This window comes from Quercus suber, unplaced genomic scaffold (genome assembly GCF_002906115.3).
Source record: "Quercus suber isolate HL8 unplaced genomic scaffold, Cork oak 2.0 scaffold_410, whole genome shotgun sequence".
In the NCBI taxonomy this organism is placed as follows: Eukaryota; Viridiplantae; Streptophyta; class Magnoliopsida; order Fagales; family Fagaceae; genus Quercus; species Quercus suber.
In genome coordinates this window covers 320,104-340,073 of record NW_027069861.1, presented here as the reverse complement: position 1 = coordinate 340,073, position 19,970 = coordinate 320,104, and the positions used below count along the sequence as shown (strand labels likewise).

Here is a 19,970-nt window from a genome sequence, read left to right as displayed (position 1 = left end):
TCCACTCTCTAAAAATTTATTGTTTGGGCTTGTTGGGCTGAAAACCCATTCATACTCTGGGTCCAATCCAAATTGAGTCCCTACAAGACTTATAATTAACTTTGACTGAATAATAACGATAAATAAAAGGCACATGGACACATAAATAAACGACACGTGTCACCCATGTGGCTATCACATAAGTTGCCACTATGCTTTGCATAATATTTGTTATGTAATTTCAACACGAGATAACTTTATTAATACATTGATAGTTGGAGATGAAATATTTAAATTCTAGATGTCTTTGTTAGAAATACGATAAGATGTCAACCAATTGAACTATGGCCAAAACAATATAACTGTAATATGTTAAAACTCATGTTGGTTTGATTAAATTGTTTGAGCATTTTTTACTTTGGTATATTTTTTTCTTTGTTTGGTGGTACCATAGCCACCACCATCACATTAAGTCAGAAATTTAGCTTTGAGTGGCCAAATTAAAATATGAGAGTATAGTCTTTTTCTTATTATCAGTATTTGTCCAAGAAAAAAAGTAAAAGAAGATAGAGGTGTTATAAGTGTCCATATATTATACATTGATAAGCGTCTTATAAATCATACGTAGTTAAAAATAAAAATGTTAAGTGGTAATGACATTTTTTATTTTTTTTGATAGTTTGAAAATTGCAGAAAGAGAATTTGAACCTTAAATTTTTTACTTAAAAATATTAAAAGTATGAATTGAACTACAAATCTATTAAGCAATGATATATACTTTTTATTGGTATCTCATACTATCAACAAAAGAACCTCTTCAAAATAAATAAAAAATTAGAAAAGGAAGTTAAGAAGTATAAAAGGTTAGTTGAACTTGGAGTTTTTGCAAAGTATAACTATAAAACGACCCTTTCACACAAGGAAATGAGGGATAAATAGTTAAATACCCAATTCCGTCCCCTCTCGCTTTATCTCGTTCATTCTCTCAATCAAATCCCTTTTTGGTATTATTGTAGTATTTAATTTTATTTTACCCTAAGATAAACTAACACTAAATAAATATGAAAATTTTGTGACAACTTCTTGTGTTTATTTTATTTTTTTAATTTTTGCTACAATAAAGATACTTTTTTTTTATTCTAATTTTTTATTCTTTTCTTTTTTTAATTTTTGAGAAATAGTAAAGATATTTCTTGTGTTTATATTAAAACTTCTCTGGTAAAATGAGCATTTGTCCTTAATTTACAAACTATGTACCAAAATATTCATATTTTAAAACTATTTGATAAAATACTTTTGTTTTTGAAAATTGATTTTAACAAAATCGAGTTACAAGTGGAACTCAATATTAGCAATGTCAAGTTCTATATATATTTTGTCACTTAAATTTTTTTGAAAATTTAAGTGGAACTTGACATTACTAATATCAAGTTCCATTTAAAAATATATATAGAACTCGATTTTGAGGATACCGAGTTTTACTTAGAACTTTATTTTGTTAAAATCCAGTTTAAAAAATAGAGACATTTTGTTAAATAATTTCAAACCAATGGCATTTTATTGTATAGTTTATAAATTAGGGGATGAACATTTTCCTCTAACTTCTCTACAAATATAAATACTATTCAAATAATTTCTTCACACACAAAAAATAAATATATTAAAAAAAGAAGAAGAAGGCGAAACGCGAAATACCCCAGTTCCCTCCTTCCCGTCGCTTTCTACACTTCTTCGAAGTTCCCTCAGCTCCTCCGAACTCCGAACTCCAAACTCAGTTCCCATCCAATCACATCTCTCCACATAATCAAACGGTGGGGTCCCATGGCGAACAACACGAAAGAAGAACCAAAGTCAGCTCCTCAGTCAGATCGGTGGTACAACCTGACCTTAGGCCCTTCCTTCAAAAACGACTCCTCCAACAAATTCTGCACCCTACGTTGTAAGTCCCCCAAAACCCAATAAAACCCCCCTAACTCTACGCCCTGTTTGGTTGATCAAAATTTAAAAAAACTGATTTTTTTCTTGGTTTGTTTTTTGGGGGTTTGATATTGTAGATGAATTCAAACCGGCCTCGATCGACAAAACGAAGGCGGGATCGCTACACAAGACGAAGGAGAATAGGGTTTCGGTCGAATTTCACAACAACCAATTGGGAAAGCCCAAAGTCACCTTCGAAGGTAGCAGCGAGGAGTACAAAGAAAACGACGCCGTTTTGTTCTTCGACGGCGAGTCTTTCCGTCTTGAGCGCCTTCACCGTGCCGTCAAGCAGCTCCGCCACCTCCGCAAGCCCGGTGAATCCGCCGCCGCCGCCGCCGCCGCTGCATCGTCGGCGCCCCCTGCTGCGGCAGCTGCGGTAGAGCCGCGGTTGTCTCCGGTTGCAAAGGGCGGTGCCAAGCCGGCGCAGCCACAGGCCCATTTGAGCAAACCTGCATTTCAAGCCGTGCCGGTGAGTTTTTAAGATTGAGTTTTGAGCTATTGCAAACAAAAAGTGTAATGTGTGTGATTTAGTTATTAGGAATGTGTGAATGAATCACACCCAATTTTGCAATGTGACTTGTAACTCTTTGAAGTACAAGTGCATTGTGATGGCAGTGGTGATTGCGAAAAGCTATCTACGGAACCTTAATAAATCTAGGGATACACCCAATTTCATAACATGCTGAATTGGTCGACTGTGAGTGGTGGATACTTTCTAGCTTCTTCCCACTACTTTTTGCATGGACCCACCAATTTGTTGAAGATAATAAGGCACATCTCAGTGTAGTAAGGCGTTGTTGGGTTGAATTGAACTTGTCCCAATACAACTTGCTAGAACATTTGGCATATTACATGATCAGAATCAAACTATAAATTTGGCACCTTTGCATTTGTTGGAGTTCAACTTGTCCCAATACATTTAGTTGTGTCAGTTTTGTACCTCATCTTTCAAAATTAAATCAATATTATCCTCACAAGTTGACTTGATTAAGGATGAAATTGACTTGATTTTGAAAGTTAAGTACTGATATTAACACAATTAAATGCATAGGGAAGAAATTGAAATTACCCCACGCCTAAGCAACAATATGTGCTATTGATTACATTAATGTTAAAATAAAATGAAAGCCAAACCCAAGCAATGAATTGTTGTAATATTGTCACTAGTGGTGGTGAAGCAGGTGAGAAGCACCGCTAGCGATGGTGGAGTTGTGCAAGCATGAGCTCTACCATAGCTGGATTTGGGCTAGAGAGAATGAGAAATCAGAGAAACCTTAAGATAGGAGAAGCCATAATGCAAGCACTGCCAGTAGTGGTGGTGTGGCATGGAGGTTCAACTATGGGTGTCTCACAGTAAGGGTAGAGCCAAAAATTTTGGTTTTTGGGGGGGGGGGAGAATTGTGATGTTTATATTAGTTAAGATAAACCTCTACACACACACATAAATTAATTTACTAAGAGAATTTATCTTTTCTAAATTTTAATAAGTATACAAAAGTCATGTATTTCTTCTATTAAACATGTACAAAAATTTATCATTTTTTACATGGTTTAATTTGTTAAACCTCTTAAATTATATGATTTTAATATAATTTCTCTTTTTTAGAGCACCATTGAAATGACTCAAAATTTGAGGGGCCAACTTCAATTTTACATGCTACATTTTTTAAAATGTAAATAATATAAATACTATAAAATAATTTTTTTAAATTTGGGGGGGGCCTTGGCCCACCCACCCTTGTGTGTGGCTCGCCACTGTCTCACAAAAAGTTTTACGTGGGTTTTACGTGGGGTTTAATTGTGTGTAATATATATATTTTTTTGAAGTATAATTGTGCAAAATAGGTGTATTAAACTTAAGTTAAATGGCTGACGTGGCATTTCTGAATCGGCTAGCATAAATGGGTCTTTTATGCCACTTTGGAACCTAAGTCATTCTCTTTGTAATTTTATTTGTGAGGAAGAAAGGAATTTAAAAAAAAATAAAAATTAATTGGCTTAAACAATTCATTTTAAACTTGTTAAAGTTATTACCAACTGTGTTTAACAAAGGATTTTATTGAGCAAAGTGAAATTTCAATCGTCTTGTTTTGATGAAAACTATTTTCCGGAAAATCTTCTTCTCAATTTTAGATATTTGGTGCCACCGAAATTATTGGTAAATTTTACCTCAAGAGGTGTAAACAATTTTCACCTCACACACAACCCGTCATTGTGAGTTGTGACAAAGAACCATGACATTGTCAAGGAGTGTATTCCAAATTTGTTTTCAAAATGTTTTTACTACCAACCAAACACATGAAAATATTTCGTAATATTTTATGTCAAAATAAACACAATTATTCAATGTAGGTAGAATTGAGTTTCTAACGACTTTTATTTATTTTTATTTTTTTAATTGAGGAGAAATTTAGAACTCACTAAAATTAAATAAAAGATGAGTCAAGCTCAATTGAATGTAATAACTGATCTTGAGAGAATTTTAAGATTTTGAGAAGTTTCCTGCTCTTCTTAAGAATTCACACATTATTACATTTGCCAAATGAGATGTTGTTAGGAGTAACACTAATGGGAAGAAATAATATAACATGATCCACACCGATTTTACTCTATATAACCAAAAAAATTGCTCCCAAAACAGCAGGATGGCTTATTTTAAATTTGCAAGCCATGCTTCTTCTGGTACATATCCAGTGAATCTCAGATGGAGTTAACTGAGTCGTCATCGCTGGCTTCAGTGTCACTACTGCTGCTACTCCCACTACCACTTCCGCTCCCGCTGCTCCCACTTCCGCTACTAGTACTAGAACTCGAAGTTGGCTCTTCCCTCACCTCTGCATTGACCTGGGTCTAAGTGCTTCTGCAGCATTGGCCCCTTATCCGCTTCATCACCACTATCATCTACATCTGCAATCTCATCATCACTGTCATTATGACGTGACATATTGATATCAAATCCAGTGTTTTCTTTTTCTTCGGCAGTTTCATCTTCTGGCGTTGCACTACCAAAAAGGTCCTCAATATCTATATCTTGATGATCCTCAGCTTCGTCATTCTTAGGGTCAGGAGAGACCACAGAAATGTTTGGTGCATCAGATGAGTAATCAACAGTCCTTTTACCAGCTGGTTTTGCACCTGTCATAACATAAATATTACATTAATGATTTTGTGATTCTACAAGACTCATAAAAAGGAAAAATTTACAGCAAACACCCTCAACATAGACAACAGAAATGATGAATCAATAAGCTGGAGAAGCTTGTAGATCCCTACTGAATCCAATAGTAGCTGTTTAACTGCCTCTTGGTTACACAAAATGCCAAAAATATAGGCACCAATTACTGTTCTTTTTTTTTTTTTTTTTTTTTGAACTTCAGAGTTATAGATTCATTTTCATCTAGAAATGTTTTAGTCATGGGGTAGAACACTATTGTTCAACCAAAACAAGAAACAAATTCCGTGAGTACACAAACAGAGAGAGGAAGTTAAATCAAAGGGCTCTGAAAGAGATCTGCTATAAATATTAGAAGGTCTCTCAAGTTGAAGGTATGAAATCAGAGAAAAGAAGAGTTAGCAGCAGCATTTTGGTAAATGCAAGTGAAAACAAGGCAGACCTGTACATATTTAAGTCACTTCTAACATTATGTGAAGCATTCCACTTCAATACTACAACAGAAATACTACCCTCAATCTGAGATAGTAGACTTAAACATAAAATGTTGAAGTGGCAAACCAGTTAATAAACTTATTTAAAATAAAATATGATAAATGCAAAGTTTCTCCATGCTTTTAGATGACAACAATATAAGCATATGGATGGACTTAAAACAACAGCAACAATATAGCATACAGATGGACTAAAGATAATAGCATTGCAGCAAATGTGGACAAATGCAACAAACTACAAGGTTTGACTCAAAAGTAAAGAACCCAAAGGGTAGCAAGGATAGAAAATCTAATTTCAAAGCTGCAGTGACTGTCAGAGAAGCAAATCATTTTGAGAATCTATCCAACTTAAATATGCTAGATTAAAATAGATTTTAAAATACCAATAAAAACATATTTTAAACCTAGCAACACATTGGCACATCAGGAAAAATATATACGGGAAGGAATATAAGCAGATTACAGAAACCTGAATTCTCTGGCTCGCCAATATCAATTCGTTCCACCTCAACCTGTACAAATCCAGAGCACATAAAAGCTAAAACATCAGACAAGAAGGAAAGTGTATTAGCAATTCTAACTCCTGTTTATTTCTTTTAAAGAACTAAAACAGATGAAAAAATAGACGAACAAAAACTTCCAAGCTTTGCTAAGGTTTAATTAACAATGAGAAATACTTCCAATATCAATGAAACAAAATACTTACAGATGCTTGCAAAATTTTAAACAACTCAAGGCCTAAGTTACTTTGCAAAAGTTCCAAACAATACGTAGTATCAAATAATCTTTACTGGCATCCAAAATATATGAACAAATACCATGGACATGCATTTTTGTCTCGAGCTTTAGGAGTTGCCAAGAATTGATATTTCCTCAAGTAAGAGTTAGCACTTAGCAGGTATGAGGTTTTGGTCTAAATGACTTAGTCAGGCTTGTGTTAGCTTCCATTGCTACATTTTACTAATTTAGGTAATCACCTGGTCCTAGAATTACCAGCCCTATTTTCTCCAGCGTATCATACTATGATAACCAAAGAATAAGAGAATAATTATTTTCTTTCTATCCTCCTCATGCTCTATAGTAATCAATCTTCTCCCTTTGCTTAATGAAAAAATGGTCAAGAATTTCATTGCAACTGGAAAGGATTATTTGATAACTTAATGTGTTATTACACCCCAATGTACAAGTATAGGATTTTAATTCTAACTTTGAGAATTAAAAAGAAATTATATAATATATTCCATTCTCAAGTTTGTGAACCACTTGAGTGTTGATAAGGCCTCTGATATGACGGACGGTCAGAAGAAAGGCGAATGGATGATCAACAGATGGAAGAACGAGATAGGACAATGAAGACTATATAAAGAGGAGCGATTAAAGTAAAAAGGAGAGGGGAGGGGAGAAAAAGAAAGAAGAAAAAGGGCTCATCGGCCATGGGCTGAGGAGCATCCCCCAGTTGTAAATAGTTCTAAGTATTTTCTAATAAAAGAAGAGAGTTCATGCTTATGGAACGCCGGCCAGTGCCTAAACCTTCGATCCACTCTCTAGAAATTTATTCTTTGGGCTTGTTGGGCTGAAAACCCATTTATACTCTGGGTCCAATCCAAATTGAGTCCCTACACTCATTTTTTTAGTTTTTTTTTTTGAATTTACTGTATTTTTATTAAGGGGATTAAGCTACTTGGATGAGAATTAAGATTGACTGGTTTTGCATTTATGTTTCTAGGTATTGGATAAGATTCGATTCAAGAAGACTCTCTCTATTTATGCGTGCAGGTACTTATATATTATTCTTCTCTATTTTGGTCCAAGAACTTAATATTTAATGTGATTTTAGATTGCTAACACTTTTTCTGGTTTTTGGGTTATAGATTTGGCGAACAATTTGGGTGCAATTACGAGGGTTGGAACTAAGGAATTTATAGAGGCATTGCAGGCTGGAGCGAATGTATGCATGATTGGTCAATTTGGTGTTGGGTTTTAAGGGAATTAAGCTGCTTGAAGTGGTAATTTACGCTACTTTTTTTTAATATAATTTATGCTACTTTTTTGTGAAGGGTCTTATGTAAGCAAGTTATTCCATGTAATTTATGCTTTTTTTTTTTAAATGTAATTTACACCACTTTTTTTTTAGAAGGTATTATTATATATGGTATGCAACAAATACACCAAAAGTAAAAGAGAAACTGTTTCAGTGATCAAAAGAAGATAGTTTACAATCCCTTACATAGGAGGAAAACAAGAGAAAGAAGATAGTAAAAAAAAAAAAAAAAAAAAAAAAAAAAATGCTTTCTTTTCGCCTCGGTCGTCTCCTTGGCCAGCTGAGCATCCCTCTGAGCCTGCTTAGTAGCCTCCCTAGCCTTCTGAAGTTCGCGCGAAGTTCCTTCACAAGACCTTTCTTAGAGGCCAGATTGTTCTGAGTATCATTTAGCAGCTTGCGTTGGGCTTCGACCTGACTCTCGGCATTTTTGAGACCAGATTGAGGCTATCCCTTTCCTGGGTCACCCTTTTAGCTGGTCGGATATCTGAGAGACCTCTTCTTTTAAGCTGCCCAGAGCTTTTTCCGCCTCGGACCTAGAGTGGGCCTTCACTTGGGCTTCAACGTAGGCTTTTTAGTTCCACTCCTCGGCCACGAAGACTTGCTGGGTAATCTGAACGGTAAAGTAAAAGAGTTAGCATAAAATACAGAAAATTAATATGTCAACTGAAGAGCTGGAAAAGCACGCTTACCATGGCCAGGTCCCTCTTCAGGGACATGAAAAGTTCATACTGGTTGAAGTGCCTGTATGACTCCATGTCTGGGGAGGAGCAGTGGTTGCTCCAAGGCTTCAGCTATCAGCCCTACTCTACCCCCATCATAGTTTCTAACAGAGGTCTCCCAAGAAAAAGGAACGCCATCTAGTTCCAATCTGGGAGACCACGTGCGTTGTCCTCAGCGCACGTCAGCCACAGGAGGCTCCTCCCTGCTCTCCACGGATGAGGCCCTCTTGCTCCGGTGGTCCCTCACCACCTTTTGTTGCTTTGAGGTCTTTGGTGGTATCACCACCTCCCACTCCTAAGCTCGAGAGGCCTCTTTTTCTTTAGGTCCGGTATTGGTTTTAAGGCCGAATAGGAACCTGAGGTGGGGGTGGAGGTGGAGGTAAATTCATGCTGGTCGGGAAGTCCCCCCCCTTTAGACTCAGCTTTCTTACCCCTTGACTTCAGCAAAGTTTTAAGTCGGACATCTCTTCTTCTTTCGAAGAGTCCTTTGGGAGAGTGGTTACCAGAACTGGTTGGCGAACACTGGATTGCCTGTCGGCCTCCTCCTCGGAGTCTGAGGAGGGTATTACCTGCACTCCCTTTGAAGCTTCTCCTTAAATCTGAACTTATCTATCTGTTCCTCTAGCGAAGAGGATGAAGAGCCGACTCTCTCTCCTACGACCACCAGCTCGAGGGGAACTTATTGAACTGGTCGGATTAGCAATGGAACACCCTGTGGGTTGGGGTGTGGAAAAGCTCAAGATCGTTTGGCGCTAAAAAGTGTCGTCGAGCGACGTCTATTCGCTAAAGCCGGTGATCACCTTGTGTAATGGCGTTGCCGGCCGGCTGAATATCTGCTTTTTTGGGTGTGTAGCAAGTATAAGGGGATGGACCGAGCTGTCCGTCTTCACTCACAAATATCTTTGAGCGTAGTAGATAATTAAGGGCAGTGGTGTTGGTAAGGCTGAGCGATGAGCAGTATGTGCTTTATCTGTAAATAAGAAAAAACAAACAAACAAACAAACCCAGTCAGAAGATTGAAATATGACGGCAAAAGAAAACAGGTTATGAAGAATGAAGACCCTAAGACTATTGTTAAAATCCTAAATCTAGGAAGTCATACCTGGCTCTCCTGACTCGGTCGGACAGTGTATACCGTCGTGCCATGCGCCCGAGACGATTAGATAGTCGTCTTTCATCCCTTTATTTGATTTGGGAAGGCAGGAGAACAATCTAACGATGTCGGATCGGGACTTAAGGTAGTATCCTGCCCTTTTTGGCTATGACACTCATACATATATACCAGGTCATGCCAAGTCAACCCTAATCCTAATTGTTGGTTCAAGGCATCGATAGCTCCTAATATCCTAAAAGTGTTGGGCGTGCACTGCTCAGGAGAGAGTCTATGGTTGCGAAGGTAGTTCAAGGTGATGGAACCCATTGGGAGGGTATTCCCCCTTCGATGAAGGCTATCATTGGGATTACGACCTCTCCCTCTCTTCGGGCCGTTAGTATTTGCTCCGGAGGGCAATATCTCAGATTCACCCCCCGCAGTATGCCATAATTTCGCTTAAATTCCTCTATCAACGCCGGACTATCGACGAGATGTTGGAATTTACCCATTTTTAGGGAATGATTGAAGCAGTGACCAGGAAAGGGTTTCGAAGGTAGAAAATACTAGCCGAGAAGAAAATAAAGGACCAAAAGATGCTGAAACTTACACAGACGAGAGTTGAGAACAATCCCTGGACTCGAAATGGACTCTTAGTAGATCCTGGAGGGAAAGAAGATAGAAAATCGAAGAAGCTTGAAGGGTTTTGAATGAATGAGCTCGCTGGGTATTCTGAGGATGCGTAAAGTAAAGAAAAATAACCTCCTCTGAGAGTTTATATACGGGGACAGGTGAAAGGGTGTAATTCATCCCGTCCAAATCCCGAAGAAGAACCTTGTCCGTTGAATCAACAATCCACCGTTGGATGTAAAAGACAAAATGCCGCCTGGAGTTATTAATACAACGCTTTGGGAATACGGAACTGACAACGGCAATAATGAAGCGCTTGTCTTTATGCCCGCGCACGTGTAAACTGGGGTATTTACGAGTTCTCTCTTTTAAACTTTTTTATTTTTATTTCTTTTTCCTTACGTGGTAGGTTAAAATCTTATTCTTTCTCCTCAGATTCGAAGGAAAAATTAAAATTTTGAGGGGCTATTGTGGGAGGGAAAAGGCCCAATCTAACATAGTGGGCCGAGAGCCCATGTGAGGATTACTGTGCTTCCGAAGAGAAGGAGATGGTAAGAGTAAGGCCCTTCTGGAAGAAGGATTCCCGGAAAGAAGGATGGTTGCCGTCCGAGGAGACCGTCTTCCGTCCGAGGAGGTTTTATTCCTCGGACGTGAATAGTACTGATTGATCAAACGTGTGGAAGATCTGAATGATCTTCCGAGGACTCCTCCTGATCAAGATAAGCTCTGAGTATACTTGGAGATGATAAGGATGAAGAAATATCTAAAGAGAAAGCTGCTACCACCATATTTAATGCTCTGCAGCAACTTTTCTAGCCGCATTTATGTGGAGAAGACCCCTGAACAGTGTATCCTCACCTACCGCCACTCACACAGAGTTAAAGGAGATATTTGACATGATATATACTCAAGTAGGCTCACGGATGAGGTACAAGTGGACGATGGAGATGAGGAGAAGGGAGGTTATATAAAGGAAAGAAGCTCCTGAGAAAAAGAGGAAGGAGAAAGAAGGGAGAAGAAAAATAAAAAAGCTTTATTGTAACCCTAAGATCTGTATTCACCACATAATCAATAATATACCTCTTCGGACATTAATTCTTTACGTGTAAATTTATGTTGGTTTATACTTGAGGGTTGTAATTAATTGTTGTCGATTCCATAATCAATCTAGCTCTTTCACCCATTCTCTACAAATTCATTATTTTGGGCTTGGGCCACAAATCCTAATCCTACAAGAAATATAAAAAAAAAATAAGTTAAACAACCCATGCTTTTTTTTTCTTTAAAAAAATACGCCCTATGTTAATCCAAAAAAATAAATATAAAAAAACTAATAGTTATCCAAAAAAAAAAAATTAAATAGATACATATATATATATATATATTATATATAAGTAGATACATCTTTAACTCCTACTAAAACGTTGCCTACAAAATAGGACCACTCTCTTGATGGTTTTCAAATTGCTTTTTTTTTTTGGTAAAGGTTAATAATTTGTATCCATTCTATTTTGGGATTACTATATTTTCCAATCACAAAAATACCTTACGGCGTGATGAAAAATTATTTGACCTGCAAACGCATAATACTTATCACACCTCTAGGTATTTTGTGATTGGAAAATGTAGTAATTTCAAATTATAATTTATGCAAATTATTAAATTTTACCCAAAAATAGAAGAGCCTCTGAGCACACGCTCACCCAAAAAAAAAAAAAAAAACNGATGGTTTTCAAATTGCTTTTCTTTTTTTTCTTTTTTTTTGGGTAAAGGTTAATAATTTGCATCCATTCTATTTTGGGATTACTATATTTTCCAATCACAAAAATACTTTACGGCGTGATGAAAAATTATTTGACCTGCAAATGCATAATACTTATCACACCTCTAGGTATTTTGTGATTGGAAAATGTAGTAATTTCAAATTATAATTTATGCAAATTATTAAATTTTACCCAAAAATAGAAGAGCCTCTGAGCACACGCTCACCCAAAAAAAAAAAAAAAAACTAAATAGATATATACACTTTATTTTTTATTTATTTTTATATATAAGTAGATGCATCTTTAACTCCCACTAAAATGTTGCCTACAAAACATGACCACTCTTTTGATAGTTTTCAAATTGCTCTTCTATTTTTATTTTTATTTTTTAATTTTTTTGTATAGGTTAATAATTTGCTTCCATTCTATTTTAGGATTACTATATTTTCCAATTACAAAAATACATAAGGGTGTGATGAAAAATTATTTTACTTGGAAACGCATAATACTTATCACACCCCTAAGTATTTTGTGATTGAAAAATATAGTAATTCCAAATTATAATTTATGCAAATTATTAAATTTTACCCAAAAAAAATAAAAGAGCCTCTACTCAGAGGCTAGTGTGTGTGTGTATTAATAGACAAAACTCAAAGAAAGTTTAATTAAAATTTAAATTAGAGCCTAATTTTGTGCCATTTGTCTAAATTGAGTGTAGAAATTGAAGAGTCCAAATCCAATTAGATTTTAAATTTGATTTCAATTGGAATTCAATTTTACGCTACGTGTTTATTTAATTTTTTAATTTTTGTGGCAAGTGAATGATTGGGTGCAAAAACTGAAGAGTCTAAATCCAATTAAATTTTAAATTACACACACGCACGCACACGCACACGCGCATGCGTGCACACACACACACATATATATATATATATATTAATAGGTAAATTTTAGAGAAAGTTCAATTAGAATTTGAAATTGAAATCCAATTTTGCGTCATCTGTCTAAATTTATGTGGGGACCACACCATAATTATCCACTTAAGTTATTTAATCTTTGTGTCGAGTGTGTTAATGAGTGCAAAACACTAAGAATCTAATATTAATGAACTATAAAATTAAAAAAAAAAAATCACATATACTCAATAAAAATCACCACACAACTAAGTTCACCACACATTCTATCCTATTAAAAATTAGAAAAAAAAAAAGTATTATTAAATTTATGTAAGAATTTAATATGTGACTAATTATGTTTACTTTTTAAAAAATAATTTGACTAATTATTTATATTTTTATGATAAAAATTGTGTTTAATTTTAAATGTATATATATATATATGTGTGTGTGTGTGTGTGTATGCATGTGTTAAATGCTATTTTTAAAAAAAGTTATTTAACTAATTATATATATTTTTATAATAAAAATTAATATATATATATATATATTAATAGGTAAATTTTAGAGAAAGTTCAATTAGAATTTGAAATTGAAATCCAATTTTGCGTCATCTGTCTAAATTTATGTGGGGACCACACCATAATTATCCACTTAAGTTATTTAATCTTTGTGTCGAGTGTGTTAATGAGTGCAAAACACTAAGAATCTAATATTAATGAACTATAAAATTTAAAAAAAAAAAATCACATATACTCAATAAAAATCACCACACAACTAAGTTCACCACACATTCTATCCTATTAAAAATTAGAAAAAAAAAGTATTATTAAATTTATGTAAGAATTTAATATGTGACTAATTATGTTTACTTTTTAAAAAATAATTTGACTAATTATTTATATTTTTATGATAAAAATTGTGTTTAATTTTAAATGTATATATATATATATATGTGTGTGTGTGTGTATGCATGTGTTAAATGCTATTTTTAAAAAAAGTTATTTAACTAATTATATATATTTTTATAATAAAAATTGTATTTAATTTTAAATGCATTCATGCATTTGCATGAATTACGTGCTAGTATATATAATGAGAAACCATTACATATTTTAGAAACGTATAGTTTAAAAAAAAAAAAAGTGTAAGCTAATACTGTGTATAATTTGAATATCTTCTAAAATTTATAATTTAAACCATTTAATTTTGATTTTTTTTATTGTATTCATGCATATGCACGGGGTTACATACTAGTTGAATTAATTGAAATCTAGGTCAAAAAATTTCATATACATTAATACAATCATAATAAATGTCTATTACTCCATCATAATTGTTAAATTTTACATTTATATAGTAAATTAAAGAGAGGAAAAATAATTTTTTTAAACAAATTATATTATTAAATTTCTTTTATGCATTGCACACTTTGTTGACTTAATATATAATAAACCGAATAACACCAGTTAAAAAGTGAAGAAAAAGTTTTCCAAATTCTAAATTTGATTTCAATTGGAATCCAATTTTGTGCCACGTTTCCATTTAATTTTTTAATTTTTGTGGTAAGTGAATTATTGGGTGCAAAAATCTAAGGCTCTAAATCCAATTAAATTTTAAATTACAAACACACACACACACAAATATATAATGAGAAACCATTACACATTTTAGAATTGTATAGTTTAAAAAAAGTGTAAGCTAATACCATCTATAATTTGAATATCTTCTAAAATGTATAATTTAAACTATTTAATCGTGATTGTTTTTAAATGTATCTGTGCATATGCACGAGATTACATACTTGTTAAATTAATTGGAATCTATGTCAAAGCCTTTCATATACATTAATACAATCATAATAAATTTTTATTACTCCATCATAATTATTAAATTTTATATTTATATACTAAATTAAAGAGACGAAAAATCATTTTTTTAAACAAATTATATTATTAATTTTTTTTTCTTTTTTGCATTGCACGCTTTGTTGACTTAATATATAAAGAATCGAATAACACCAGTTAAAAAGTGAAGAAATAGTTGTGGCAGAACATTAACTATTTAAATCAGACAGTGTTGTGGCAGAACGCCTTAAGGTGTACAACCCCAAAGCATCTGAGCTCAAAACATTACATAGTTCTTCAGAATTGGGAAAGTCTAGAATAAAATAATCAAAAGGGCAGGAACAGCCTTCCTTGGCAAGCTTGTCTGCAACTCTGTTGGCTTCTCGGTACACGTGGTTAACCTTGAAGTGCTGGAACTGATTGGGGAGGAACCTGCAGTCATTTAGGAGGGGAGAGCAAGCTCTGTTAGAGTTTTTATTACTTTTCTACCAACAAGCCAATTGCTCTCCCCCAACACCACAGACTGCGACTGAAGTAGCAGTCATATGTAAAAAGGTCAATTCCAATAGGGCTTGTGCATTGGGTATTTGATAAAAGGGCGATTAAAGAAAACCTACTTGCAGTTTAATTGAATTCACGTTGCATATACGTACCTGATTTGAAAGTTGATACATCACTTATCTAAGGATTTGCTCCATTTTTCTCATGTAACCCACATTTGTTAAAAATTTGGCTATAAACTTGGTTTTGGAATTGGTTATAACTTCAACTAAAAAATTAATATGACTACATATTTTGAAAATCTAATTGTCGGCTTGTAAGTTCTTTATATCCTTAACAAGAGTCCACGGAGCCAAATAAGGACACATAGTAGATTTTGAGGGATCCTGAAACAGAGGAGAATATTTTCGAGCAACAAATCCGGGAAATTGACAAAGATCTCGGATTCAATGAGAATTCCATTAATAGGGAGTCAGCTATTGATACACGTGAGAATATGACCATGCAAGCCATGCAAGCCGCGGGGAGGAAGTTTCAAATTGAAAAACAAATGGGGTCACGTGATCTGAGTCAGGTTTATTCCTTACCTTCCACAGATATTTCAAATGTTCCTAAGCCCTCGGTTATTGCAGGAATGAACCCACATCCCACATGGAAACGTTTGGCTCGGTTATCAGCCAGTTCCCAGGTCTCAGTGGAAGACTCCATTGGTGTCAAACGTCCAGTGGATATGGTAGTTGATCATTATGAGTTACCATGCAAGAAGTTGGTGGTTTCATGTGATGATAAAGAAAATTCCTCTATTTTGGCGGAGATTGGTTCCCAGTCCCGCCAGTCCAAATGAGTTGCATAGTTTGGAACTGCCAGGGGCTTGGGAACCAACGTGCAGTTCAAGAGCTTGCGGATATAGTGCAAGCAAAAGATCCCTCTCTCGTGTTTTTAGCCGAAACATGGGCAGACGAAGCAAGGCTAAATTACGTTCAGGATTGTATTCATTTTGATCAGAAATATTTTGTTGAAAGAATTAACAGGGGTGGAGGTTTAGTGCTTTTTTGGAAAAATGGAATTGAAGTGGATGTGGTGTCTTCTTCCCTGAATCACATTGATGCTACAATCAATAAAAATTCGGAGAAGCCATGGAGGTTTACAGGCTTTTACAGCGAACCCGAAACTCATAGAAGATTCGAGTCCTGGGATCTTCTCCGTCAACTCCACCGGCAAAGCTCTCTACCGTGGCTTTGTGCCGGTGATTTTAACGAGATAGTCAAGCAGTCTGAAAAGGCAGGTGGTAGACTTCGCCCTTACAACCAAATGCAATAGTTTAGAGAAGTCCTAGATGAGTGCGGATTTATGGACTTGGGTTTTAAAGGGTTTCCTTTCACATGGAGTAGATACTGCCAGAATGGATCCTCTGTTTGGGAAAGATTGGACAGAGTGGTAGCTTCACAAGAATGGTTTTCAAAATTTGCCGGCACGGTAGTCCACCATGTGGGTAGCACCACTTCAGACCATAAAATGCTATGGATTGTGCAAGCAGTTTTGGAGTTTAAACAGAGGGAGAAACTCTTCAGATTTGAGGAGATGTGGTTGGCTGACAAGGGGTGTGGAGAAGTAGTGGAGGGAGTATGGCAAGCAAGAGTGGAGGGTACGGAAGAAACAAAAGTTTTGAGGAAGATAGAAACGTGTGGGAAGGAATTGACGAAATGGAGTCATGAATGTTTTGGTAATGTACGAAACCAATTGGCAAAAAAAAGGAAAGAGTTGGCACGGGTAGAGAAGCAAGCGTTACAAGGAGGCTGTGCAATCCGTTTGATGGCCATCCAAAAAGAAATAAACTCATTGATGGACAAGGAAGAGCAAATGTGGAGGCAGAGATCAAGAACATTGTATTTGAAAGAGGGAGATAGAAATACACGTTTTTTCCACTGCCGAGCCACTCTAAGGAAGCGCCGAAACACAATCTCAGGTATTCGGAATCAAGCAGAGGAGTGGTGTACACAGCCTGAACAAATTAAAGAGGTCTTCATTGAGTATTACAAGGAGTTATTTAGCTCCACAAATCTCCAAAGTATGCCGACAGTATTGAACTCCATCCCACAGCTTGTGACTGAAGAAATGAACTCCTCCCTCACAGAAAATTTTCAAGCATGGGAAGTGGAAGTTGCTCTTAAGCAAATGGCTCCCCTTAAAGCACCAGGCCCGGACGGTATGCCACCACTATTCTTTAAGAACTACTGGGACTTGGTTAAAGGTGATATCACAACAACAGTTTTGAATTATTTAAATTCTGGTTCATTGCCTTCAACTATTAACCATACTTTTGTTACCTTGATCCCTAAAATAAAAAACCCAGAAAAAGTCTCTCAGTTCCGACCCATAAGTCTATGCAATGTGCTTTATAAGATTTTTTCAAAAGTCCTTGCAAATAGAGTGAAAAGAGTTTTACCTCTTATTATTTCGGAACATCAAAGTGCCTTCCTCAAGGGTAGATTGATTACAGATAACATCTTGGTTGCTTTTGAAACCTTACATTATATGAAAAATCATAATTCAGGATCCACAGGTTATATGGCCCTCAAGCTTGATATGAGTAAAGCTTATGACCGGGTGGAATGGTCCTTCCTGAAAGATGGTATGAGGCAAATGGGTTTCAATGAGAAGTGGGTTGCTCTTGTCATGGCTTGCATTACCTCTGTTTCCTATTCCTTGCTAATAAATGGTGAACCACAGGGACATATTGTACCTTCTAGGGGTATCCGTCAAGGAGACCCCCTTTCCCCATACCTCTTTTTATTGTGTTCAGAGAGCCTTCACAGGCTCATTCAGACTGCTGCAAATAATGGGGAAATTAGAGGGGTATCCATATGTAGGAATGGTCCAAAATTAACGCACTTACTTTTTGCAGATGATAGTCTCCTTTTCGGCAGAGCTACTAGAAGTGAATGCCAAAAGGTTCTTGAAATCCTATCAACCTATGAGAATCTCTCAGGCCAAAAGTTAAACAAGGAGAAGACAACATTCTTCTTTAGTAAGTCCACCCCATTGGACATGCAATTCGAAATAATGGCAGAAATGGGTGTAACCAAATTGAAGCAATATGAAGCTTATTTGGGTTTACCGGCTTTGGTTGGGAGAAAGAAGAGAGAAAGTTTTGATCAATTAAAACAAAAGGTGTGGAAAAGGTTACAAGGATGGGAAGGGAAGGTGCTATCACAGGCAGGGAGAGAGGTCCTCATTAAATCTGTTATCCAAGCCATACCCACGTATGTCATGAGTTGTTTCAAACTACCGACCACTTTGTGCCATGAGATTGAAACCCTCGTTCGAAAGTTTTGGTGGGGGCAAAGGGGTGAACGGAGGAAAGTTCATTGGGTGAAATGGAAGGATATGTGTAAGCACAAAGACCGGGGAGGAATGGGTTTCAAGGATCTTACCATGTTCAATGATGCAATGTTGGCTAAACTCTCTTGGAGATTGCTCCATGATGATAAATCTCTTTTCTTTCGAGTGTTTAAGGCAAGATTCTTCCCCAATGGCACAATATTGGATGCGAAAGATTCTGCCTCAGCCTCATATGCTTGGAAGAGCATTTTAAAGGGAAGAGAGCTGATTTTGAAGGGGGCTTTATGGAGAGTGGGAGATGGGAAGCAGATAAAAATTTGGGGTGATAATTGGTTGCCTATAAGAAACCAGCCAAAAGTCTCCTCCCCAATGATATTTGGACAACAAAATTCTGCTGTGGAAGTCATGATCAATCAATCTACCCGTAGGTGGATGGAAGAAGTTATTGATCACTGTTTTAATGAAGCAGAGGCAGAAGTCATAATAAACATCCTGCTGAGTTCCTATACCCAAAGTGATACTTTGGTTTGGCCTTTCACACCTAATGGTCAGTACACTGTGAACTCGGGGTACAGGTTCCTTGTTGAAGAGAATAGCACAAGCCAACCCACTCAACAATCCTCATCACACTCCCTTGGTTGCTGGAAAAAACTATGGAAGATGGATATCCCCAACAAGATCAAAAATTTTGTTTGGCGTTCCTGTAGAGAAGCACTCCCAACTAAAGCAAACCTGCTCCGAAGAAAAATCACAACTAATGCAGTATGTGATCAATGCAAAGTGCAAACAGAGGACTGTTCACATGCTATATTTTTTTGTTCTGATGTGCAGGGAGTTTGGGCAGCGGATCAACAGTGGCAGTGGCTGTCAACAATGCAAGGGAAGACGGTAGAGGAGATTTTCAGTCGAGCTTTGGAGGAAGACGAAGACCCTTCGCTGCTGGCCTACACGGCGTGGACAATATGGAATCGCAGAAATAAGGCTCGCGTAAATGAGCCTCAGTGCCCACTGAACCAGGTTCTGCAACTCGCAAGGGAACGAAGGAGGGAATTCATTTCAGCTCAACCAGTTTTCCCGAAGCAGCTACACCGGAAGCATACCAGATGGAAGCCACCTGACATTGGGAAGTTCAAAGTCAACTATGATGGAGCACTTTTCAAAGAACAAGGCAGGGCTGGAATAGGTGTGGTCATTCGCAACTCAGAAGGAGCAGTGTTGGCCTCCCTTTCACAGCAAATACCTCTGCCATCTACAGTTGCACAGGTCGAAGCCTTGGCAGCAAGAAGAGCAGCAGAATTCTCCTCTAAGATTGGCATTAGTCAAGTCATCCTTGAAGGAGATTCCGAAGTCATTCACAAGGACCTAACCAACTCAAGTCCTTCTCTTGCTCTATACGGACACCTGATTTCTGATGTTTTATGAATAGCAAGTGCTTTTTCTTTTTTTAGTTGTACTCATGTTTGTCGAACAGGAAATAAAGTAGCCCACAGTTTGGCTAGAAAGGCTATTTCGATGCCCG

The 19,970-nt window shown here is 36.4% G+C and overlaps 2 protein-coding genes across 2 annotated transcripts; one reads left to right on the top strand and one right to left on the bottom strand.

The window, feature by feature from the left end:
* The first annotated feature begins 1,611 nt into the window (after nucleotides 1-1,611).
* LOC136062400 (uncharacterized) lies at nucleotides 1,612-2,454 on the top strand. The gene is made up of 2 exons (XM_065761398.1): nucleotides 1,612-1,918; nucleotides 2,034-2,454. The coding sequence occupies exons 1-2, from the start codon at nucleotides 1,801-1,803 to the stop codon at nucleotides 2,435-2,437; spliced, it is 522 nt and encodes a 173-aa protein (XP_065617470.1). The 5' UTR covers nucleotides 1,612-1,800; the 3' UTR covers nucleotides 2,438-2,454.
* Nucleotides 2,455-4,408: 1,954 nt separating this feature from the next.
* On the bottom strand, nucleotides 4,409-6,159 carry LOC136061377 (uncharacterized). The gene is made up of 2 exons (XM_065761404.1): nucleotides 6,092-6,159; nucleotides 4,409-5,091 (listed from the first exon to the last, which is right to left on the bottom strand). Exons 1-2 carry the CDS (start codon nucleotides 6,153-6,155, stop codon nucleotides 4,760-4,762), a joined length of 396 nt encoding a protein of 131 aa, XP_065617476.1. The 5' UTR covers nucleotides 6,156-6,159; the 3' UTR covers nucleotides 4,409-4,759.
* Between the last annotated feature and the right edge of the window lie 13,811 nt (nucleotides 6,160-19,970).

Bases quoted from the DNA above. Each gene is read 5' to 3' on its own strand.
- LOC136062400 (XM_065761398.1), top strand. From the start codon at position 1,801: ATGGCGAACAACACGAAAGAAGAACCAAAGTCAGCTCCTCAGTCAGAT. The intron at 1,919-2,033 runs GTAAGTCCCCCA...TTGATATTGTAG, and splicing joins CAAATTCTGCACCCTACGTT to ATGAATTCAAACCGGCCTCG.
- LOC136061377 (XM_065761404.1), bottom strand. From the start codon at position 6,155: ATGTGCTCTGGATTTGTACAGGTTGAGGTGGAACGAATTGATATTGGC. The intron at 5,092-6,091 runs GTTTCTGTAATC...ATGTTATGACAG, and splicing joins TGGCGAGCCAGAGAATTCAG to GTGCAAAACCAGCTGGTAAA.